The sequence below is a fragment of the Marmota flaviventris genome, chromosome 1 (assembly GCF_047511675.1).
Source record: "Marmota flaviventris isolate mMarFla1 chromosome 1, mMarFla1.hap1, whole genome shotgun sequence".
Classification (NCBI taxonomy): Eukaryota; Metazoa; Chordata; class Mammalia; order Rodentia; family Sciuridae; genus Marmota; species Marmota flaviventris.
In genome coordinates, this window is record NC_092498.1 from 210,725,186 (window position 1) to 210,745,745 (window position 20,560).

General features: G+C 53.1%; 1 protein-coding gene, 1 long non-coding RNA gene and 2 other non-coding genes across 11 annotated transcripts; 3 read left to right on the plus strand and 1 right to left on the minus strand.

Moving 5' to 3' along the window:
- Positions 1 to 277: 277 nt before the first annotated feature.
- Positions 278 to 19,277, plus strand: Tnpo2 (transportin 2). Of its 8 annotated transcripts, none has more exons than XM_027955109.2 (26): positions 278 to 323; positions 810 to 994; positions 3,161 to 3,272; positions 4,174 to 4,249; positions 4,330 to 4,479; positions 7,049 to 7,155; positions 7,248 to 7,381; positions 7,469 to 7,550; positions 7,625 to 7,747; positions 7,856 to 7,974; positions 9,088 to 9,148; positions 9,249 to 9,414; positions 9,626 to 9,778; positions 12,282 to 12,507; positions 12,709 to 12,880; positions 13,324 to 13,410; positions 13,486 to 13,593; positions 13,699 to 13,857; positions 15,118 to 15,205; positions 15,384 to 15,482; positions 15,956 to 16,051; positions 16,346 to 16,451; positions 16,658 to 16,757; positions 16,834 to 16,908; positions 17,039 to 17,166; positions 17,244 to 19,277. In XM_027955109.2, exons 3-25 carry the CDS (start codon positions 3,174 to 3,176, stop codon positions 17,144 to 17,146), a joined length of 2,694 nt encoding a protein of 897 aa, XP_027810910.1. In that variant the 5' UTR covers positions 278 to 323; positions 810 to 994; positions 3,161 to 3,173; the 3' UTR covers positions 17,147 to 17,166; positions 17,244 to 19,277. The 8 variants fall into 8 exon arrangements, with proteins under 8 accessions (XP_027810910.1, XP_071458363.1, XP_027810913.1 ...); XM_071602262.1 differs by having other exon boundaries at positions 280 to 323; positions 877 to 994; XM_027955108.2 differs by lacking the exons at positions 278 to 323; positions 810 to 994 and adding an exon at positions 1,587 to 1,694.
- On the plus strand, positions 12,561 to 12,630 carry LOC114107915 (small nucleolar RNA SNORD41). The gene has a single exon (XR_003585378.1). It is a non-coding gene; the product is annotated as a small nucleolar RNA SNORD41 (small nucleolar RNA).
- On the plus strand, positions 15,241 to 15,314 carry LOC139702968 (small nucleolar RNA ZL2). The gene has a single exon (XR_011705527.1). It is a non-coding gene; the product is annotated as a small nucleolar RNA ZL2 (small nucleolar RNA).
- LOC139702089 (uncharacterized) lies at positions 18,972 to 20,547 on the minus strand. The gene is made up of 2 exons (XR_011704684.1): positions 20,481 to 20,547; positions 18,972 to 19,331 (listed from the first exon to the last, which is right to left on the minus strand). It is a non-coding gene; the product is annotated as an uncharacterized lncRNA (long non-coding RNA).
- Positions 20,548 to 20,560: the final 13 nt, after the last annotated feature.

The following is a 20,560-nucleotide window of genomic DNA, read 5'->3' on the forward strand; positions in this document are numbered from 1 at the left end:
CTCTTATCTGGGACAGTGCCCTACCTTGATCAGAAAGCTCCCATAATTCGCACACTTCGTTGCATCACCCCAACCAATCCCCAGCCTCAAATTTCATTCTCAACATCCATCTCAGTGGGATTCCAGACTCCGCCCTACAGACCTCCCAAAAGCCCCCTACCGCCGGACTTTTGAGTCTTACCTAGCGCATTAAAGGCTGCTCTGGCGCTTGGCACCATGGGATTTGTAGTTCTAGGGCTCGCAGACTGGGACTTTGCACATGCGTTGTTGGTGGCTTCCGCACGTATCTCCAGACCTGTTTCTTCCCAGTTGAACTGGCTACGGTGTGTATCCTTGCTTCTCCTTTCTCTTTAGGGAGTTTTCCTTCGCTCTCGGAGCGAAATTAGGCGTAAGCTGGCGCTCCCCTAGCCAGGAAGGCCATAATACTTGCTTTTCATGAATGAACAGAGCTGGGATGAAGTAGGGGAAGTAGGCTAACTACTGTCGCTTCAGGTTGGGGCAAACATTGATCTGTGTCTCTCCTGAAAGTCAGATAGTCTGTCAGGGAAGGGCTAGTCCTTTGGGATTAGAGCCTTGGTTCATCCGGTAAATATTGGTTTAGGGAGTGGTCGAATACAGCATACAGCCAAAGAATGGCCTTGAGCCTCACGGGGTAAAAAAAACACGCTTTAAAAGAACAGTTTATGGCTTGCCAGGTAATGCTTAACTTGGACTATCTCTAATGGAGCAAACTATTCTTATACACATTTGACGGATGGGGAAAACTGAAGCCCCGAGTGGCAGGAGGTCGCCCATCTTGATATCCGCAGGGCCAGGAGGGGAAGGAAACCTGACAGCTTCCAGGGTCTCCAGCTCTTTGCAACGCTTTGCTCTCAGGAGGAAAAACAGTGCCCTGCCGTCTTCAGATGGAGCATGGATCACGAAGATTTCTTCTTCATGACCCTGCTCTTGCCTAAATTTCTTGGGCAAGGGATTTCATCTCCTTCATCTTCAGGTAGGGAAAAGAATTAGGCCTCCTGTTGTACTTATTTTACTAATTTTATTTTATTTAAAAATTTATATCTTTTTTTGTCTCCTTGTAAAAATTGTCACACAGTATTGAAAATAAATAGCGCAAAATGGGGCGGCGGCCTCTGTAGGAACTCGGCGCGTGTCAGGCTCTTTTTCTTTGTCTCTGGAGTAAAAAGTTCACTCCAGACTCAGTCCCCTTTTTTTTTTTTTTTCCACATGAAGGGTACTCCCTCTGGATGGGGGGCGGAGAAAGAGGAACAATTAAGTTTTCAGGGAGATGATAAGGGCGCAGTTGACTCCCGACCGAAGGGTTCCGGGTTCATCATGCTAAAGTCTACATACACTACCAATTCCTGGCTCCTGCAAAGGGCGGCAGGCAGAAGGGTGTGAGATGCTGAGAAAACGAGACGCTCGGAAGACTAATTGGCCAGAGAGGCTTAGAGGCGGCAATCTTCCGTCACGTGACCTGGCCTTGGCCTGGCCAGGGTCTCCCTAGTGCTCGGTCACGTGTGGTGGCTGTGCATTCCGATTGGTGTGCCCCGACCAGTTTGAACGGAGTACGGAAGCCGCAACGGTTCATCTACGACCGCGTTTTTTTTATTCCTTCTCTTTGGCTCCCTCCTTCCGCGCGAGTCTCAGGAGAAGCCGCAGCACTAGGCGCCGCTGCTGCCGCTCAGGGCCCGGTAAGTGGGCCTCACTCAAAGCTGGACCCGCTTGGCTCTGGCTTGCGTTCACCCCCGCCGGGCTCTGGGCCTGCGCTGCGCGTGGCCCGGGCGTCGGGGCCGCGCCCGACCGGGAAAGGCCGGGAACCCGGTTGGGCCCGATCGTCTGGGCAGGGAGAACGGGCCGGGAGGGGGAGGGGGAAACCGAGTTGAGCTTTGGGGGTGGGGCCTCGGAGCCGGGCCAGGTTGGGGTTCCGCGAGAAAGCGGGCCAGTGGGGCGGCTGGGGTCGGGCTGGAGGGGATCTCATTGGGGAAGCGTCTGGGGGCTGCTTAGGGCCTGATTGGGGGACGTCGTGAGGATCGGGTGTGTGTGGGGGCCTGTTTCGGCGGGGCTTGGTGGGTCTGATTGAGGGAGGCCGTGTTGAAAGTTGGGGGGGCTTGTTGAGTTTGGTAGGGAGGGCCGTCAGTCTTAGGCCTAGAGGGCTGTGCTGGGTGTGACTGAGAGGCGTCACTGGGATCCGTTGAGGGGAATGCTCCGAGGGGAGTTCGGTCAGGCCTAATAGGGGGGAGCTGCAGGGGTTTTCCGACTTGAACTGGTGGGGGGCTTGGTGAAACTTGATTGGGGGAGGCAGCAGAGATCCGTCAGCAGGGCTTACTGCTGACTGGGGCAGAGGGTGGGAGGGAGAGAAGCTTGGCCAGACCTGATTGGGGCTGGCGACGGGGACGGGTGCAGGGGGCTTCTGTCGCGGGTTGGGCGAGCTTGGCTGGCTCTCATTCGGAGGCAGCGGAGACCTATCTCAGCATTGCTTCGGGCCTGATTAAGGGGAACCACTGGAACGGGTCTGGCTTGTCCAGAAAAGGGGGCGTCTGGCATCTGCTGAGCTTGAAGTACCGGATTAGAGGAGGCGGCAGGAATCTTCAGCAGGATCGGAGCACTTTGGACGGTGCACCTGGGGAAGCTCAGGGATCAGACCGGGCAGGAGGCAGCCGGGATCTGGCCGAGCTTGCGGGCCTGGTTTCGGGAGGAGAATCTTCAGGGACTGTGCTTGCACCGGGGACACCACGGGGGCCGGAGCACTATCACGGTCTGGGGCGGGGCCCCTGGATGTGGAAGCGTCTGGGTCCTCGCCCAGCGGCTGCGAGGGAGGCGGAAGCCTTAGGTCCCGCAGCCGGGGGCGGCAGCGGCATGGGTCACCGTGGGAAGAGGGCTCCACCTTGGGTCCGATGAGGATCCGCCGGGCCCCGCCGCCGCCTCCCATAGCCCGCTTTCATATTCCCCCACCCGCGCTCCCAACCCCGCGACTGCGCGGCCGAGGATGGCGCAGCTGGCGGGGACCCCGCACTTGGGCGGGTGTGGATCGGCGGCCTCCGCCTGTCCGCCGAGGGCGCTCCCGTCGTCATGCGTCTGCCCCTGCCTCAGGGGCTCAACCCGGGTCTCACACCGAGACCCAGAGACCCAGCGCTGACCCAGGCCCCTACCCCTGCAGCTCGCCTTGCGCCATGGACTGGCAGCCAGACGAGCAGGGCCTGCAGCAGGTCCTGCAGCTGCTCAAAGACTCGCAGTCGCCGAACACGGCCACTCAGCGCATCGTACAGGATGTATCCTTCCTTCCTTCCGGGGCTGGGGGAACCTGGCAGATGTCTGCAGTTTCTGAAGGCCAGAGAAGGAGGGGCCCATTTCCTGACACCCCTCTCCCTGCCCCCTGCATTTTCTGATGTGCAAAAAGAGCATGGCTTGGACAGAGAAGCAAGGACTGAGTGCCTCTGTTCCATTCCCAGAGCTCAGGGATTGTTATAGAAAATAATGAAAATACCTAATGTTCTTCAAGCACTTAATTATTAAAGTAGTTGCTGTTATGTCCATCTTGTGGACAGGGATGTTGAGGCTTAAGAGAGGCAAAAGAACTTCCCAGGGTCAAAGCTCACAACCAGTGGGGAGCCAGGATGGGAAGTTCAGCCTTTTCAGATTTGATTTCAGCCTGTCCTGCCAGAATGGGAAGATAAGTCTTTAAAACATTAAGAAGTTTCACGTGAAAATTTGGTTTTTTGTTTTTTGTTTTTTCCTTTTTGCCATGCTGGAGCTCTTGAACCCAGGGCCTTGTGCAGGGAGTGTTCTGCCACTTAGCCATACCTCCAAGACCCCCGCCCCCCTTTTAAAGCAGGCAACATTGGATGCTAAGGAGCAGAGCTGAGTAATAGCTGCCTCCCTTGTCAGATCGGGATTCTCTAGCCCTCTCCTGTTCTGCCAGGGTCTTTAGGAGTGGCTGGGGAGCTGAGGGTCTTTAGGAGTGGCTGGGGAGCTGGGGCATCCACTCTGGTCCATGTGTGTGTTTGATAGCCTGAAATGCTCTGAGCTGCTCTGGGCACAGGGGTTGATGAGTGGGATCCCAGGGGCTGGTGGCCTGGTCCCCTCAGTCACTTATGTCCTCAGCTGTGTGGCAGTGAGGGGGCTCTGCCTAGGGAAGGCCCCTGTCTCCCAAGACCCTTAACAGCCTGGCAGAAACTCAAACAACTCAACCAGTTTCCTGACTTCAACAACTACCTTATCTTTGTCCTGACCAGACTCAAATCAGAAGGTATGCTGTATGTGCCCCTCCATGTGAGCCACACCCCACCTTACCCTCATGGCTCCCTGAACCTCAGCCTCTCCCCACAGATGAGCCCACCCGTTCTCTCAGTGGACTCATTCTTAAGAACAACGTGAAGGCACATTACCAGAGCTTCCCACCCCCTGTGGCTGACTTCATCAAACAGGAGTGTCTTAACAACATTGGTGACGCCTCCTCGCTCATCCGAGCCACCATCGGTGAGAAGGGGCAGTGGGGGCTCTGGGTCAGAAGCTGCTCAGCGTGTTCAGGGTGCTGTTCACTGAATGCTCTGGCGTCCTATGTGGCTGTACTGTTACCACTGCTATTTGACAGGTGAGGAGATGGAGGCACTGAGATGATAAGGGACTTGCTTGGTAAGTAGCAGAACTGGGAAACAAGCCCAGGCAGTGCAGGTCCATGTTCTGGAACCATTCCCTCTGGAAACGGCCAGCCGTTCTTGTTTTGGAGATAAGTGACTTAGTATTCAGAATTTTGTGCTAAGCGCTTCGGATCTAGCTTCCCTGCCCTTGTGGAGACAGCTATTAGCTGACTTTCACCAGTCGTGGTTCAGATGCAACATGAATTAGTTAATATTGGCCCTTCCTGATGCCTGGCAGATTGCCTCAGGAAGTTAAAGAGGGCTGGGTAGGAACTAATTGGAGCCCTATTCCCTTAAGGCTTTTCACTACTGATAAATACATTTGTTCCTCTAAGAAGGTGTTTTGTGGGCTGGGGTGTAGCTCAGTAGTTGAGCACAGGCAAGCTCACATGAGGCCCTGGGCTCCATCCCAAGGACTGCAGAGCTAAAGAAAATTTATAGGACTATTTCAAAGGAAAAGACAGATTTACTTATGCTAAAGGGAAGAAAATCTTCAAAATAAATGCAACAATAACAAGAAAATAGTACTAGCTATGTGGGCCTGTCAGAAGTGCTGCTCTCATGGCTTCCTGCTTCTACAGAAGTAGCTCTAACCTCAGCTCCCGCTCTGAGCTAAGCAGAAGGATCTGGACTTCCTAAGCTCATTCTAGGTACGAGGCTCTGCTCTCAGTACTGTTGGTCCTCCAGATCCACAGGTTCCATATCTGCATATTCAACCAACTGTGATTCGAAAATGTTTGGGGAAAAAAAATTGCACCTGTACTGAATATGAACAGACATTTTTTTCCTGTCTTTATTCTCTAAACAATACAGTATTGCAACTATGTACCTAGCATTGGTATTCTGTTAGATATTTAAAGTGTATGGGAGAATGTACTAAGTATCTTTTTATGAGTGCTGGTGATTGAACCCAGGGGCACTTTAGTACTGAGCTACATCCCCAGTCCTTTTTATTTTGAGACAGGGTCTTGCAGAGTTACCAAGCTTGACCTTGAACTTGAGATCCAACTGCCTCAGCCTCCCAAATAGCTGGGATTATAGGTGTGTGCCTGGCTGTGTACAAAGTATTATATCCAAATATTACACCATTTTCTATAAGGGACTTGATTTTGGTGTCCCTGAGATGTCCTGGAACCATTTCCCCATAGGATGACTACAACTAAATCATTGATGATTCCTAGTAGTCTTAGGAGGCTGGTGGCTGTCTTTTTGTTTGTTTGCTTTTTGTTTTTGTTTTTTTCATGGTACTGGGGATTGAGCCCAGGGCCTCAAAATACTTGGACAAGCCCTCTATCCCTGAGGTACACCCCTAGCCCTTTTTATTTTATTTTGAGACAGGGTCTTGCTGAGTTGCCCAGGCTGGCCTTGAACTTGGGATCCTCCTGCGGCAGCCTCCTGAGTAGCTGGAATTACAGGCGTGCTCTACTGCACCCGGCTCAGGCTGATGCTGATGCTGATGTTCTTTATTTCCATCGAGGGCAAAGAATGGAGGCACAGAGAGGTTAGGTGATGTGGTCAAGGTCACACTGCCAGATGGGGAACTGGGACTGCATCATGGGCTGCCATCAGTGTCCCTTATGAACCCACCTTTCTCAATTCATGAGTCCAGCAGTGAGCCTTCTGCCCTTGGGAGACACTGCCATCTTGTGGCATTAAACGCTCATCTTCCTTGACAGCAACGGTATTCAGCTCGACACCAGGACCCCTCCACTGCTCTCAGGGCCCTGTAGTTGCTGCTATTTGCTCTTCGATTTCTGACAGGCAGTAGAGCCCTCCCTGTGGCCACAAGGCCTTGCATGACTTGTTACTGTCATCTCTGTCCTCACCTCTTCCCATACTTTCCCCATTGCTCTCTGTTCTGATCCCTTCTGTGAGCCCATTAGGCCATAACTCTCCTGGGACCTTTGCCTGTCCCTCTTCCTGGGATGCTTTCCCCCAGGTACCAGGAGGCCTTCTTCCTGACCCACTTCACCTCCCTCAGCTTGTGACTCACACGTCACCACCTCGAAGCTGAGCGTGGTGGCACACACTTGTAATCCCAGCTTCTCGGGAATCTGAGGCAGGAGAATCACAAGTTTGAGGCCAGCCTGGGCACCTTCCTTGTCTCAAACTAAAAGGGACTAGGGATGAAGAGTGCCCTGGGTTCAATCCTCAGTATTGAAAAATAAATAAATAAATAAATGAAACCCGCCTCAGTGAGGCCTGCTCTGACCACCCAGTTGCTCCCCTCCCTTTCAGCCCTTGTATGTGGTTTCCCAGTATTTTACTGGGAAAAAATGTGGTGGAGCCATGGAGGGCTTCTGTGGGATAGTTTAGGGAAAGCCAGTGAATGAGTGCCTGGTGGCTAGGGGAGGGGACCCTGCAGGCCCTCACCCAGCCTGAGGCCGCCTCCTTTTCCCTCTGTCCAGGTATCCTCATCACCACCATTGCTTCCAAGGGGGAGCTGCAGATGTGGCCTGAGCTGCTGCCCCAGCTGTGCAACCTGCTCAACTCCGAGGATTACAACACCTGTGAGGTAGGTGGAGTTGTGGCCAGCCCAACCAGAGACCTAGGCCTAGCCTGCGACCCACACTCATATCTCTATTCCTCTCCTCTCCTCTCCACCAGGGAGCATTTGGAGCCCTGCAAAAGATCTGTGAAGACTCCTCTGAGCTCCTGGATAGTGATGCTCTCAACAGGCCCCTGAACATCATGATCCCTAAGTTTCTGCAATTCTTTAAGCACTGCAGTCCCAAGATCCGGTGGGCGTGGCTCCCCAGGGCATCCGAGGGTCTTGGAGTGTGTGGGCTGGCCAGACCCGGGTGACCCACATCTTTGCACCCTGCTAGGTCCCATGCCATTGCCTGTGTGAACCAGTTCATCATGGACCGGGCTCAGGCGCTGATGGACAACATTGACACCTTCATTGAGGTGCGCTGCTGGGCAGGGGTTGGGCAGGAAGAGGCCCGAGGTCTCGAGGCAGCTGACCCCACCCTTCCCTGCAGCACCTGTTTGCCCTGGCTGTGGATGATGACCCTGAGGTGCGGAAGAATGTGTGCCGTGCCCTGGTGATGCTTCTAGAAGTGCGGATTGATAGGCTCATCCCCCACATGCACAGCATTATCCAGGTGTGCATGGCCAAGGCCAGTGCAGATGGGCAGGTGGGCAGCTGGCATGGGGACTGGGGAGCCACCTGCAGTTGGGCTAGGTCTCAGCTTCTCCCCCACTTGCTCCAGTACATGCTGCAGAGGACCCAGGACCACGACGAGAATGTGGCCCTCGAGGCTTGTGAGTTCTGGCTGACGCTGGCCGAGCAGCCCATCTGCAAGGAAGTCCTCGCCTCCCATCTGGTCCAGTGAGTGTTGTTGCTCCCACCCTGTCACACTCTAGCCTCCACCCCTTGCTGTACCTGTGCCTTCCCTTCTGGTCAGTCACCTCCTGAGCTTGTCCCAGTTCACGTCCTCTGTGTGTATTTACTTTCAATCCTATATAAGACTGTAGCTTTAAGGACTTAAAAAAATTAGATTGATAAGACAAAAAATGAGCCTGGATCCTGGATCCAGGTGTCTGTCGGAAGGCATCTCTCCGGTCTCAAATCTGATCTTTCTGCATTGGGCTTTATCCTCAGGCATGACCTCAGGGATTGTTGTGGTTTTCTATATCTTTTCAGCTTAGGAAATTCTTTTAAGTAGTATCTTTAACAAAAGTCTTAGAGCTGACCCTTTTTGTTTGTTTAGTTTTCTTAGTTCTGGGGATTGAACCCAGGGGCTCTCTGCCACTGTACATCCCCAGCCCTTTTTACTTTTTCACTGGAGGCAGGGTCTGGCTGCGTTGCTCAGGCTGACCTGGAACTTGCCATCTTTCTGCCTCAGCCTCCTCCCCAGGGTTGCAGGTGTGTGCCACTGTCTGGCTAATGAGCTTAACCCTGAATCACTTTGTTGATATGGGGAGGCTGTGGGGCTGGGCCGAGAGGGGTGGCTTCTGGGGAGTGATGTGACACCCTTGGGGAATAGGATGAGAAGGTTCTAGAAGAGTCTGCAAGTCCAACTCCAGTTGAGGGGACCATTCACTCTGCCTTTCACTTTCCCAGTGTGGCCTGGACTCAACCATCTTAGGGAGGTGCCCAGGGCCTGAGTCACATGACCATACCTTATCACATGATAAGGACCAGGTACTCTTGTAAGATTTTCAGTGTGTTTAGGGGTCTGGAATGGCCCTGGGTGGCCAGATCCAAGCCAAAGCTTTCCTGTGGAGCCAAGGAGGTATCACCTAACCATGGTGGCTGAAACTAGGTTGGGATAATTCCCCACATGGAAATGAATGGCTGCAGGATGCACAAGTATCTGCATGCTTGGCAATGTCTGCCCCTTGATAGATGCTGTTGCCCACACCTCTGCCGCCTCCTGCCCAGGCTGTACACCCCCGATGAGGGCCCCTGCACTATGACAAACATCCTCTCTTCTGACAGGTTGATCCCCATCCTGGTCAATGGAATGAAGTACTCAGAAATTGACATCATCCTGCTCAAGGTCTGGCTGGGTCTGTTGGCTGCTGAGCGTGGGTTGTAGGGCAGAGGCGTTGGCTGGGTTTCCCCTATGGTGCTGAGTGGTCTGCTGGCCTTGTCCCCAGGGGGACGTGGAGGAGGATGAGGCAGTCCCTGACAGCGAGCAAGACATCAAGCCACGCTTCCACAAATCACGAACAGTGACACTGCCCCATGAGGCCGAGCGACCTGATGGTTCTGAGGATGCAGAGGATGATGACGACGATGATGCTTTGTCCGACTGGAATCTGAGTGCGTGGCTCGGCCGGCCCTGGGGGTGAGGTGGCAGGCCCTGGGATCCCTTTCTGAAGGTGACAAGATGCTGGTGCAGGCAGATCATGAAGAACTTACCATGATCTCTCACTGGGGAGACTGACCTCCCCCCCCCCCCCCCCAGTCAAGCAGGGCCAGCCTCCCGCACATTGAGTATTCCTCATCCCATCCCCCAATTGTCCGCCCTCAGGGAAGTGCTCAGCGGCTGCACTGGATGTCCTCGCCAATGTCTTTCGGGAGGAGCTGCTGCCTCACCTCCTCCCACTGCTCAAGGGCCTCCTGTTCCACCCTGAGTGGGTGGTCAAAGAGTCAGGCATCCTGGTGCTGGGTGCCATCGCTGAGGGTGAGTCCTCTGTCCACCCTCATCCTGGGTGTGCCCCCTGGCTTGTCCGTACTTCCTGCACACTGGCCAGAGTCTGGGACTGGATACAGCACTGACAAGGCCTGCTCAGCACTCTTCAGACCCCTCTAGAGTCCCAGTCATCCCCTTGGCCCGTGGGCCCACAAGGAATCTCCAAAACCCTAACATGCATTCTCTCCGGCAGGCAGGTCAGCGATGTTGTAAGTGTAATTGCAGCAGCTGCAGCTGTGACAGCAAGTACCTCTGCAGCCCTTCTCTCACAGTAGGGCCACCCAGGCCGGGTCCCCATCAATGAACTTGCCCAGTTACCACCATCTGCTGAAGTGCGTGCCAGAACCCCAAGTTCATAGATGGGGAAAATGAGGGTCACAGAGGTGACCATACCACCATTTCCCTGCTGTCACCCAGGTGCATCAGAATGTCACACCTGATCCTGGCTGCTAGACTATCCTGACAAAAATGGAAGGGCTCAGTGGTGGACACAAAGCATGGCAGTCTGATGCAGGTGTCATGTGTGACCACTTCAGCAAACAGAACTGTCCTAAACATTTCAAACATGGGAGCAGGAACTCTCAAGCTAGAGAGCTTTTAAATTTTTTCTGAGGAGGGCAAGTGTTAGGAGCTCAGTGTTAGGGCACTTGCCTGGCATATAAGAGGCCTGGGGTTCCAACCCCAGCACCAAAAAAATATTTTTATTTTTTTCCTAAGAAAAGGTTTCTGGGCACTGCATCCCGTGTTAATAGGATTTGTCTTTTTCGAAAAAATGTAGTTGTATGTTAGGTGCATTTCATGTTGATGGGGAAGACAAAACTAGAGGAGGTGGTGCCGGGCTGGTAAGAACAAATCTTATGTGTTTGATAATTGGGGGGATAAGTTATTCTTAGTGTTCTGTTGAGGTAAGAAAGTGGTGCTCTACCTGGTATGGTGGCACACCTTATAATCCCAGCAACTCGGGAGGCTAAGGCAAGAGGATCACTAGTTCAAGGCTAGTCTCAGCAACTCCGAATGAATAGGAGACATTATTACATGTATGATTGCACAACCGGTGTGACTGCATTGTGTACCACCAGAGGACTGAGAAGTTGTGCTCTATTTGTGTACAATGTGTCAAGACACATTTTACATGTAGAACTAATTAAAACAAATTTTTTAAAATTAAAAAAGGGGGGTGCCTGTGGCTTAGCGGTAGCACATTTGCCTGACATGTGTGAGGCACTGGGTTTAATTCTCAGGACTGCATATAAATAAATTTAAAAAAAAATAAAGGTCCATCAACTAAAAAAAAAATATGAAAGGTGAGAATGAATGAATGTAAGATTACTTTGAAAGCCAAATCACTAAATAAATAAAGAAAAAATAAATAAATAGGGCTGGGGTTGTGGCTCAGTGATGGAGCGCTTACCTAGCATGTGTGAGGCACTGGATTCGAACCTCAGCACCACTTTAAAAAATGAATAAAATAAAGGTATTGGGTCCATCTAGAACTATAGATAGATAGATAGGTAGGTAGATAAAACTGCTGGGGATGTAGCGCAGTAATAGAGCTCCCCTGGGTTCGATGCTACATATACACTAACTATGATCCTCATGTCTTTTTTGTGGTATGGGAATTGAACCCAGGTACATTCCCCCTGAGCTATATTCCCCCAGCCCTTTATTATTTGAGACAGGGTCTCCTAAATTGCTGTGGCTGGCCTCCAACATGTGAGCCTCTGGCTTCATTCAAGTAGCTGAGATTATAGGCATCACGGTGTGCAGCTGATGCTTATGTTTGTTTTGTTTGTTTGTTTTTGGTACCAGGGATTGAACCTAGGAATACTCCAACACTGAGCCATATCCCCAGACCCTTTTTTTTTTTTTTTTTTGATGTCTTATTTAGAGACAGGGTCTCACTGAGTTGCTTAGGGCCTCTCTTAAATTGCTAAGGCTGGCTTTGAATCCATATTCCTCCTGCCTCAGTTTCCCAAGCCAGTGGGATTACAGGTATGCACTATCACATCCAGCTGATGTTCATGATTTTAAGAAAAGAGAAGGTGTGAGAGTATAGCTAAGTGATAGAGTACTTTCCTAGCACACTTGCCTAGTATGGTTTCCATTCCCATTATCAGAAAAAATTAGGGAAGATGAAGAGTAAAAGAAAATGCATAAACATCTAAGAATGGTTTCTTTCATGTGAGAAGTACTTCCCATCCGTCTGGATCATTGGGCTGCCCCATAGAGCTGATGAGTTCAGCGGTCCTATGGATCTTGAATTGATAGGTGACTGGATAACACGTCCCCCAGATGCCATATACCTGCTCTGTCTCCCATCCTGCCCTTGCGTTTCTTGGACTCTGTGAAATGACTCTGGGCCATTTATGAACCTTAGAGCCTCAGTTTCCTCACCTGTCAGGTGGGGCTCATTCCTTCTTTCTATAAGGGTTGGTATGCCTGGGCCTAGCTGTGCTCAATCAAACCATCCCCTTTTGTCCCCTGGTCCCTGTAGGCTGCATGCAGGGCATGGTGCCCTACCTGCCTGAGCTGATCCCACACCTCATCCAGTGCCTATCAGACAAGAAGGCCCTGGTCCGCTCCATCGCCTGCTGGACGTTGAGCCGCTATGCCCACTGGGTGGTCAGCCAGCCCCCAGACATGCACCTCAAGCCTCTGATGACGGAGCTGCTCAAGCGCATCCTGGATGGCAACAAGAGGGTGCAGGAAGCGGCCTGCAGGTGATCTTTAACCCCTGAGCTTGCAGCAACCCCCTCTTGGTCTCTTTGCTTTCTGGGAAGTGATGACACCTGTGACCGCTGACCTGGCCCTGATTTCTCTTGTATTCGTACTGGCTGATCCTATGTGCACCCTTCCCAACTGCATGACGAGTACCACCTGCCAGGGTCCACTAAGCCCTCCACCCTGACCCCCTCCACCAGTGCCTTCGCTACCCTGGAGGAGGAGGCCTGCACAGAGCTGGTACCCTACCTCAGCTACATCCTGGACACCCTTGTCTTTGCCTTTGGCAAGTACCAGCACAAGAACCTGCTCATTCTCTACGATGCCATCGGCACTCTGGCTGATTCTGTGGGCCACCATCTCAACCAGCCGGTGAGATCCCAGAGCAGCCCCCTACTCTCCATCCTGGTGCCCTTTGGCATCTGGTGACCTGGCGGCGACCCTGTGTCACACGCCAGGGATGTGGCCATGACCGCAACAGGCAGACAGACCCACCTGGTCCCCGCCCTCGCACTGCTCCCAGTCTAGGGGGGAGACAGACAGTTTTGAGATAGCATGGTAAGTGCTGTGCTGGGGAGTGCAGGGGCCTGTGGGAACCAGAGGTGCCGATCCAGGCTTCTGGGTGGGGGCAAGGGTTGAGGGGATAATGCTCTGGACAAACAGATGAGAACAAGAAGGGCCTCTGGCTGCATGGTGAGGCCTTGCAGAGCCCCGTGAGCCACGGCAAGGAGTCCAGGTCTCATCATTCAGGTGACAGCCTTCTTTAAGTCACCCCCACCCAACCCAGGGACCCCAACTTCCCACTCCCCCTCCAGGAGTATATCCAGAAACTGATGCCCCCACTGATCCAGAAATGGAACGAGCTCAAGGATGAGGACAAGGACCTCTTCCCCCTGCTGGAGGTGAGTGGCTCAGGTCCCCTCCCCTAGGACCACTATCTCCTGCCTGAGTTCACCTCACCTCCTCTTCCCTGCCAGTGCCTGTCATCGGTGGCCACCGCTCTGCAAAGCGGCTTCTTGCCCTACTGTGAGCCTGTCTACCAACGTTGTGTCACCCTGGTGCAGAAGACACTGGCCCAGGCCATGGTGAGCATCCTCTAACCACTTACCCCCCACCCATTAGCACTGCTGCTGCTGCCCAGGCCCCAGCCTGTTCCTCTCACCCACCTCCCCACCCCCACCTGTATCCAGATGTACACCCAGCACCCTGAACAATATGAGGCCCCAGACAAGGACTTCATGATTGTGGCACTGGACCTGCTCAGTGGGCTGGCCGAGGGCCTGGGTGGCCACGTGGAGCAGCTGGTGGCCCGAAGCAACATCATGACATTGCTCTTCCAATGCATGCAGGTGGGTGATGCCCCAAGCAGGCCACACCCCATCCCTGCTATCCCCAAGGGGTGGCAGGGAAGCAGTCCTTTACCTGGCCAGTGACAACATTCAGTAGCCCATGTGGGCTTCCCTGGGGGACTCGGCCATAAGTTGTGCCACAGAACATCAGAGAAAGAGGGCCTTTAAAAAAGGCTCTGAGCCAGGCATGGTGGTGTATGTCTGTAATCCCAGTAACATGGGAAGCTGAGGCAAGAGCACTGTAGGTTCCAGTCCAGCCTGGGTAACTTAGCAAGACCCTATCTCAAAATAAAAGGGCCAGGATATAGCTAGGTGATATAGCATCCATGGTTTAATCCCTAGTCCCACTAAAAAAGAAAAAATGGCAAACAGGGGTGGGGGCATAGCTCTGGTAGAGTGCAGCTGGGTTCAATTTTCAGTACCGAGGAAAAAAGAATTGAAAGCACACATCCTGCCCCGCACACACACCCAAGAACATTCTTGGTATTTCTAGATGACATCTACAAAGATGTCAGTGATATGCAAATAGTTGGTTAAATTGAACTGTTTAAGAAAGGATGTCAAGGAAAACATTCTGTGTGTTTAGTCCACTTGGATTTTTTTTGTTGTGGTGGTGGTGCTGGGGATGGAACCTAGGGCCTCAAGCATGTTAGGCAAGTGCTCTACTATTGGGCCATATCGACACTCTGAAAGGGGACAAGAGCATGGGACTAGTGCTAGGCGCAGCAGCACACACCTATAATCCCAGCAGCTCAGAATGCTGAGATAGGAGGATGGTGAGTTCAAAGCCAGCCTCAGCAAAAGCGAGCTGTTAAGCAACTCGGTGAGACCCTGTCTCCAAATAAAATAAATCCCCAGTAGCCCCCCACCAAAAAAAAAAAAAGAGCAGGAGATTAGAGTGGTTAAGGGATAGCATTGAGCAATGGCACATTCCCGTCACCCCAGCTATTCAGGAGGCTGAGGCAGAAGGATTATAAGTGAGGTTTTGTTGTTGTTGTTGTTGTTTTGTGGATCTTGGGGATTGATCCAGGGTGCTGTACCACTGAGCCACATCCCCAGCCCTTTTATTTTGAGAGGATCTCACTAAATTGCTTAGGGTCTCAACTAAATTGCTGACAGTTTAGTATCTCTAAATAAAAATGGCTAGAGGTAGAGCTCAATGGGAAACTCCCCTTATTCCCATCTCCAGTATTAAATAAAATAAGGAAAAGTCAGTGTTCAGGGCCAGGATGTACTATACTGTCCCTTCTCCTGCCCCAGGACTCAATGCCTGAGGTCCGGCAGAGCTCCTTTGCCCTCCTGGGAGACCTCACCAAAGCCTGCTTCATCCATGTCAAGCCCTGTATTGGTAAGTCACTGCCCTCAACCTGTGACCCCAGCCCTGGCCTCAAGTGATGGAGACACACTGTGGGAGAACCGTGACCATACTGGGATGTGTTCGTACTGTCTGATGGGCTTGCCCAGCTAGTTGCAGGAGCTTACCGTGGCTGGCCTTCCTTCTCAGCACTCCTGTTTCTCTCCACCAGCTGAGTTCATGCCCATCCTGGGCACCAACCTGAACCCTGAATTCATCTCTGTCTGCAACAATGCCACCTGGGCCATCGGGGAGATCTGCATGCAGATGGGTGAGTGCCCTGAAAGAGGGCAGGCTGGCCATGTCTCCTCATGGAACTGCTCTGGGTTTCCCTTGAGGGTGGAGCCAAGTGGCTGAAAAATCATTTGTGATTTGCTTTCCGAAAAGGGCGGGACAGGAGGGCTGTTTGTATTGGACTGTGTTATGTAGTTGCTGAAAGCCCTATTGGATTGGTTGGGTGACTTTGGCCTCTTTTCCTGAAGGAGTACTGGGTGGTGTGATGTCATCATGGAATTCAGTGGTGACCGCAGGGGAGCCTCTGGTGTTTGGAGGATGTGGGTCTGTCTCTGGTTGACCATGATTCTGAGCTGAGGAGCAGCAAGAGAAGAGCCTTTGTGCCCTCAGCAGTTGTGGTTGGCCAGTCTAGGGATGGAACTGGGGTCAGTGAGGTAGAGGGGCCATACCTCTGATTGGGTCAGAGTGGGTGGAGTAGGCTGTGCAGGTTTCGATTGGCTGCTTCCCTAGGGGCAGAGATGCAGCCCTATGTGCAGATGGTCCTCAGCAATCTGGTGGAGATAATCAACAGGCCCAACACACCCAAGACACTGCTGGAAAACACAGGTGGGTGCCAGGCCTGGGCCACTGCCCCTTGCCTTCCTCTTTGAGGTGGGGTTCTGCACTGGGAAGGGAGCCATTGAAAGTCTTGGGACTGTTCTGGTATTGAGAAAGGGGTTCTGGGAGAAGCCCAAGAAAAATGCTGGCCTCAGGGAGACCTTGGAAGAGATCCAGGCTGGGCCATGCTTAGGGGCCCAGGCTGGCTGCAGGAGCCGTTTCCTTGGGGCCCATGGGGCGGGGCTCGGTGCCTCGTACCAGAGGCCCCGCCACGTACCGTCCCGGGGCCACTCGGGGTTGCAGGTCGCCTGACGAGTCCCTCTGCCATTCCAGCCATCACCATTGGCCGCCTGGGCTACGTGTGCCCACAGGAGGTGGCACCCATGCTGCAGCAGTTCATCCGGCCTTGGTGTGTGCCCTCCTGGGTGGGGCCTGGGCAGTGGGGTGGGTGGGACAGGCAGGCCTGACCACTTCCCTTGGCTGTGCCCCCGCCCTAGCTTACCCCCGACAGATGCATGACCCAGAGCTACCCACTGAGGCCCTGCTACCCTGTCCCCCATTGTTGTACATTCAGCGCCAGTCCCCACCTCTGACCCGCTGCCCACCTTCCTGCAGGTGCACATCCCTCAGGAACATCAGGGACAACGAGGAGAAGGACTCTGCCTTCCGGGGCATCTGCATGATGATTGGTGTCAACCCCGGGGGTGTTGTGCAGGTCGGGCAGCTGGGCTCTGAGGGCAGGGTGGGAGCTGGCTCGGGCGGTCCCTCACATGGGATCCGTCACGTTTCAGGACTTTATTTTCTTCTGCGACGCTGTAGCCTCCTGGGTGAGCCCGAAGGATGACCTTAGGGACATGTTTTATAAGGTGAGGCTCCAGCTCAGCCCTGATTCTTTCCTGGGAGAGGGTGGAAGCAATCTCTGGCCATAGGGGGACAAAGCCAAGTTTGGCTGTGCCCTAACCCTAACCCTAACCCTTCACCCCTACCTCACCACAGATCCTCCATGGCTTCAAAGACCAAGTTGGGGAGGAAAACTGGCAGCAATTCTCGGAGCAGTTCCCGCCACTGCTCAAGGAGAGGCTGGCAGCCTTCTATGGGGTCTAGGCTCATGTGGAGACTGTCAGGTGAGTGAGTGGGTCTTGCCACCCAGGGCTGACTGGCCAAACCCACGCAGGGCCCTGACCCTCCCTTTCCCCTGCAGGTTTCTGTCTGCCTCATCGTCTGAGGGATTGCTGGGGAGCACGCTGCGTCCAGAAGTCGCTGTGCCCTGTTCCAGGGGGGTTAGGGAGGAGTGAGCGGGACCCAAATCCAGACGCCTTCCCAGTCCGTCCAACCGTCCACTTGCCCCACTAGGCCTATGTGGCCGGCGCTTGGGCAGGTGGGTGGGGCCTCCACGCTCATCCTACAAACAGGGAGGGGGGTGGGACTTCTTGGCAGGCAAGAGCCCCCAGGCTCTTCTAATGGGGTCATCTCAGGCAGCCCACCTGGGCCAGCCACATGGGAGGGAGGAATCAACACAGCCGACTGAATCCGGCTTTGGATGAGGCGAGGGGATCGCAGGAGGGGAGGGGGGTCCTTGTAGAGACGCGTACACACACATGGCCACACGCATGTGCAGGCACCGCAGCCAGCCAGGCTGGGCCAGCCGCCCCACCATTTCCCCGACTGCATGGAGACAGTAGAATTAGTGAACCCCTGAGTTAAGCCGTACGGCCTTCCGTGTAACCTGCATCTAGAGTATAAGAAGCTTCCGCTGTTTTGCCGGAATCGGCGGTGATTGGGGAGGGCTGGGGGGGTTGGGGGAGCCTCAGCCGGGATGGGGGGAGGAAGATGGCCACTTTGAGGCCGCCCCGTCAGCACGCACACGCTTTGGACCTGCTCCATACACTTCCCTGCCAGCTTCGTGGCAGCCTCAGCCAATGTGTCCCCATCCTAGTCCCATCCCAGCCAGCAGAGTGGGGACCACCAGAGTGGCCAGAGCTGGTCTGAACTCGCCATTTGGCTCCCTGTGCTCCAGTGGTATTTGTGCTCCCAGCACTGGCCTGGGGCGTTTCTTTCCTGAGGAGCTGGGACAGAGCTGCTAGTACCTAGCCCTGTGTCTCTTGCGGGAAGGAGCTTCAAGGGCAGGCTGGTTCTCTGCATTCCTGAGAACCCCCTGAAGTGAGTGGGGGTCTTTAACTGGTGATGATATTGGACAGAGGTTTATGCAAGAAGTAACCCCAGAGCTTGGAGCAAGGGAAGGTGGAATGCCCCTGGCCCCCACTTTGTCCCTCTGGGACTTCCTGCTCATCACAGTGCCCAATGGGCTTAGACCCCCACCAGACTGGGACAGCACTTCTATAGAGAACCTTCTCAGATTGGTTGAGGGTGCAGTCAAGGTGGGCGGGGGCTCCCCTGGAGAAGGGGGTACAGTTATTTCTGAGTTGGCTGGGAAACTGGGCCCTGCAGACCCCTTCACTTCATTTTTTTTTTTTCTTTCCTGCTTTCTACTATTTTGGGGGGGGGGCTTGTGTTTTGGGGTTTGACTGGAGTCCTATATCCTATGGCCTGTTCCATCTATCCCTCCAAGGCCCTGGATCCTACCCTGGCCAGGTGTCTTATCAGATAGGGTCAGGCCCTACCTCTATTCCAAGGGGTACTTAGTGCACATTCCATAGTTGAGCTGTTCCTGCCCCCACCCCTACCCCACCAAAACTTGAGCAGGTCTCTGGAAGCCATTTGTAAAAAAAAAAAAAAAGAAAAAGAAAAAAAAGAAAAGAAAAAACTTTTTAATACCATTTAGTTTTCTGCTAATTCCACTTTGGAGCATCCTCCACTGAGTCTTGCGGTATATGGATGGATTGGCTGTCTGATGGAATTGGTAACCCCCTTTCCATCAAAGATGGGGGGCTCTAACCACCTTCAGGGAAGGGGAGCCTGGTTCTTCTACTTTTTCTTTTCTTCTTTTTTTTTTTTTTTTAAGAAAGCTATTTAATTTTTTAATTTATTTTTGGTTGGTTTTTGCACAATGAAGTTTCAGCTTCTCAACTTTATTCCCTGTCTAGGGCTGTGGACCCAGATTGGCCTTGATCCACAGTCCCTCTCCCCTTGCCCCGAGTCCCTCCTCACCCTCTTTTCCCTGCAGGCTCCCAGGTCTGTCCATTTGTTACCGTGCTGTGCTGGGGATTGGCGCCAAGGTGGCGTGAGATTCCACTTGTGTAGAACTTTGTTGAGTAAAGATCAGTTTCTTGTGAAACCTTTGTTCTCTAGTTTCTTGTGTCCTTGGCTTTGGTAGTGGAGGCCTGGGGTGCTTTAGAAATGGGAACAGAACTACAGTCAGGAAGTAATTGAGGGACCCAAAAAGTAAGAATTTTTTGTTGTTTTCAGTACAGAGGGTGCTTATCACTGAATCACATCCCCAGGACTCCCACACGGTCTTTTAAAATTAAAACACATTTCAGGGCAGGTTCTCATTAAATTGCTCAGGGCCTCATCAAGTTGCTGAGGCTGCCTTTGAACTCATGATCCTCCTGCCTCAGCCTCTGCCTCCCGAGTTACTGGGATTACAGGTATGCACCACCATCCCTGGCTTAAGCGTTAACTTGAAACCTCAACCCTGTTTTATTCCTTATAAGATATAAGGATGAATGTGGAAAGGGAAAGCCTTGCTTAGGGTCTCACTAAATTCCTGAGGCTCTCCTTGATCTTGCAATCCTCCTGCCTCAGCATCCAGAGTTGCTGGGATTACAATTCTTGTCTGTAGACAAGCGGTGCACATTTGCAATCACAGCTAATTAGGAGGCTGAGGTGGGAGGATTCCAAGTTAAAGGCCAGCCTGGGCAATACAGCAGAACTCTGTTTCAAAAACAAAAATCTCCAACAGGGCTTTGCTGGCCCAGCGCACTCGGTGGCCCTGGAGCGCCAAAATGTTTCCTGGCTCCTTAGGTGTCACTCTTTAGGGCTGGGGTTGTGGCTCAGTGATAAATCGCTTGCTTATCACGTGTGAGGCACGGATTCCATCCTAAGCACCAATAAAAATAAAGAAAAAGGTATTGTGTCCATCTACAATTTTAAAAAAAAGTCATATACAAAATGAAGTCGCCTTCATAGCCCACAGGGTGCTGCTAGGCAGCCTCTTGGAACTTCCTATTCCTCAGCGACCGCCTCGGGGCTGGAGGTGGAACCTAGGGTCTCCCACACGCTACGCCAGTGCTCTAAATGCTCAGCCCACGGTTTTGGTTTTGGTTTTTTGGTGTGTGAGTGTGCTGCTGGAGATGAGCCCAGCGCTTCGCGCCTGCCAGGCCGATGCTCTACCACGGAGCGGTATCCTCTGCAGGCTCGTCCCGGCACCCGGCCTGTGGTACTGGGGCAAGCGAAAAAGCTGCGGCGCGGCGACGACCTTCAGGACAAAACTGGCTCCGCAAGGTACAACAGAGGTGCTCGTTTTAAAACGCGGTACCGTGAGTCTGGGTTTTCCAGTTCAAGGCCGACGCTTTCAGAGACCGGGTCTAGGGCCTCGGCCGGTTTCCCAGCGAGCCG

Bases quoted from the DNA above. Each gene is read 5' to 3' on its own strand.
- Tnpo2 (XM_027955109.2), top strand. From the start codon at position 3,174: ATGGACTGGCAGCCAGACGAGCAGGGCCTGCAGCAGGTCCTGCAGCTG. The intron at 7,551-7,624 runs GTGCGCTGCTGG...CCTTCCCTGCAG, and splicing joins ACATTGACACCTTCATTGAG to CACCTGTTTGCCCTGGCTGT. The intron at 9,415-9,625 runs GTGCGTGGCTCG...GTCCGCCCTCAG, and splicing joins TTTGTCCGACTGGAATCTGA to GGAAGTGCTCAGCGGCTGCA.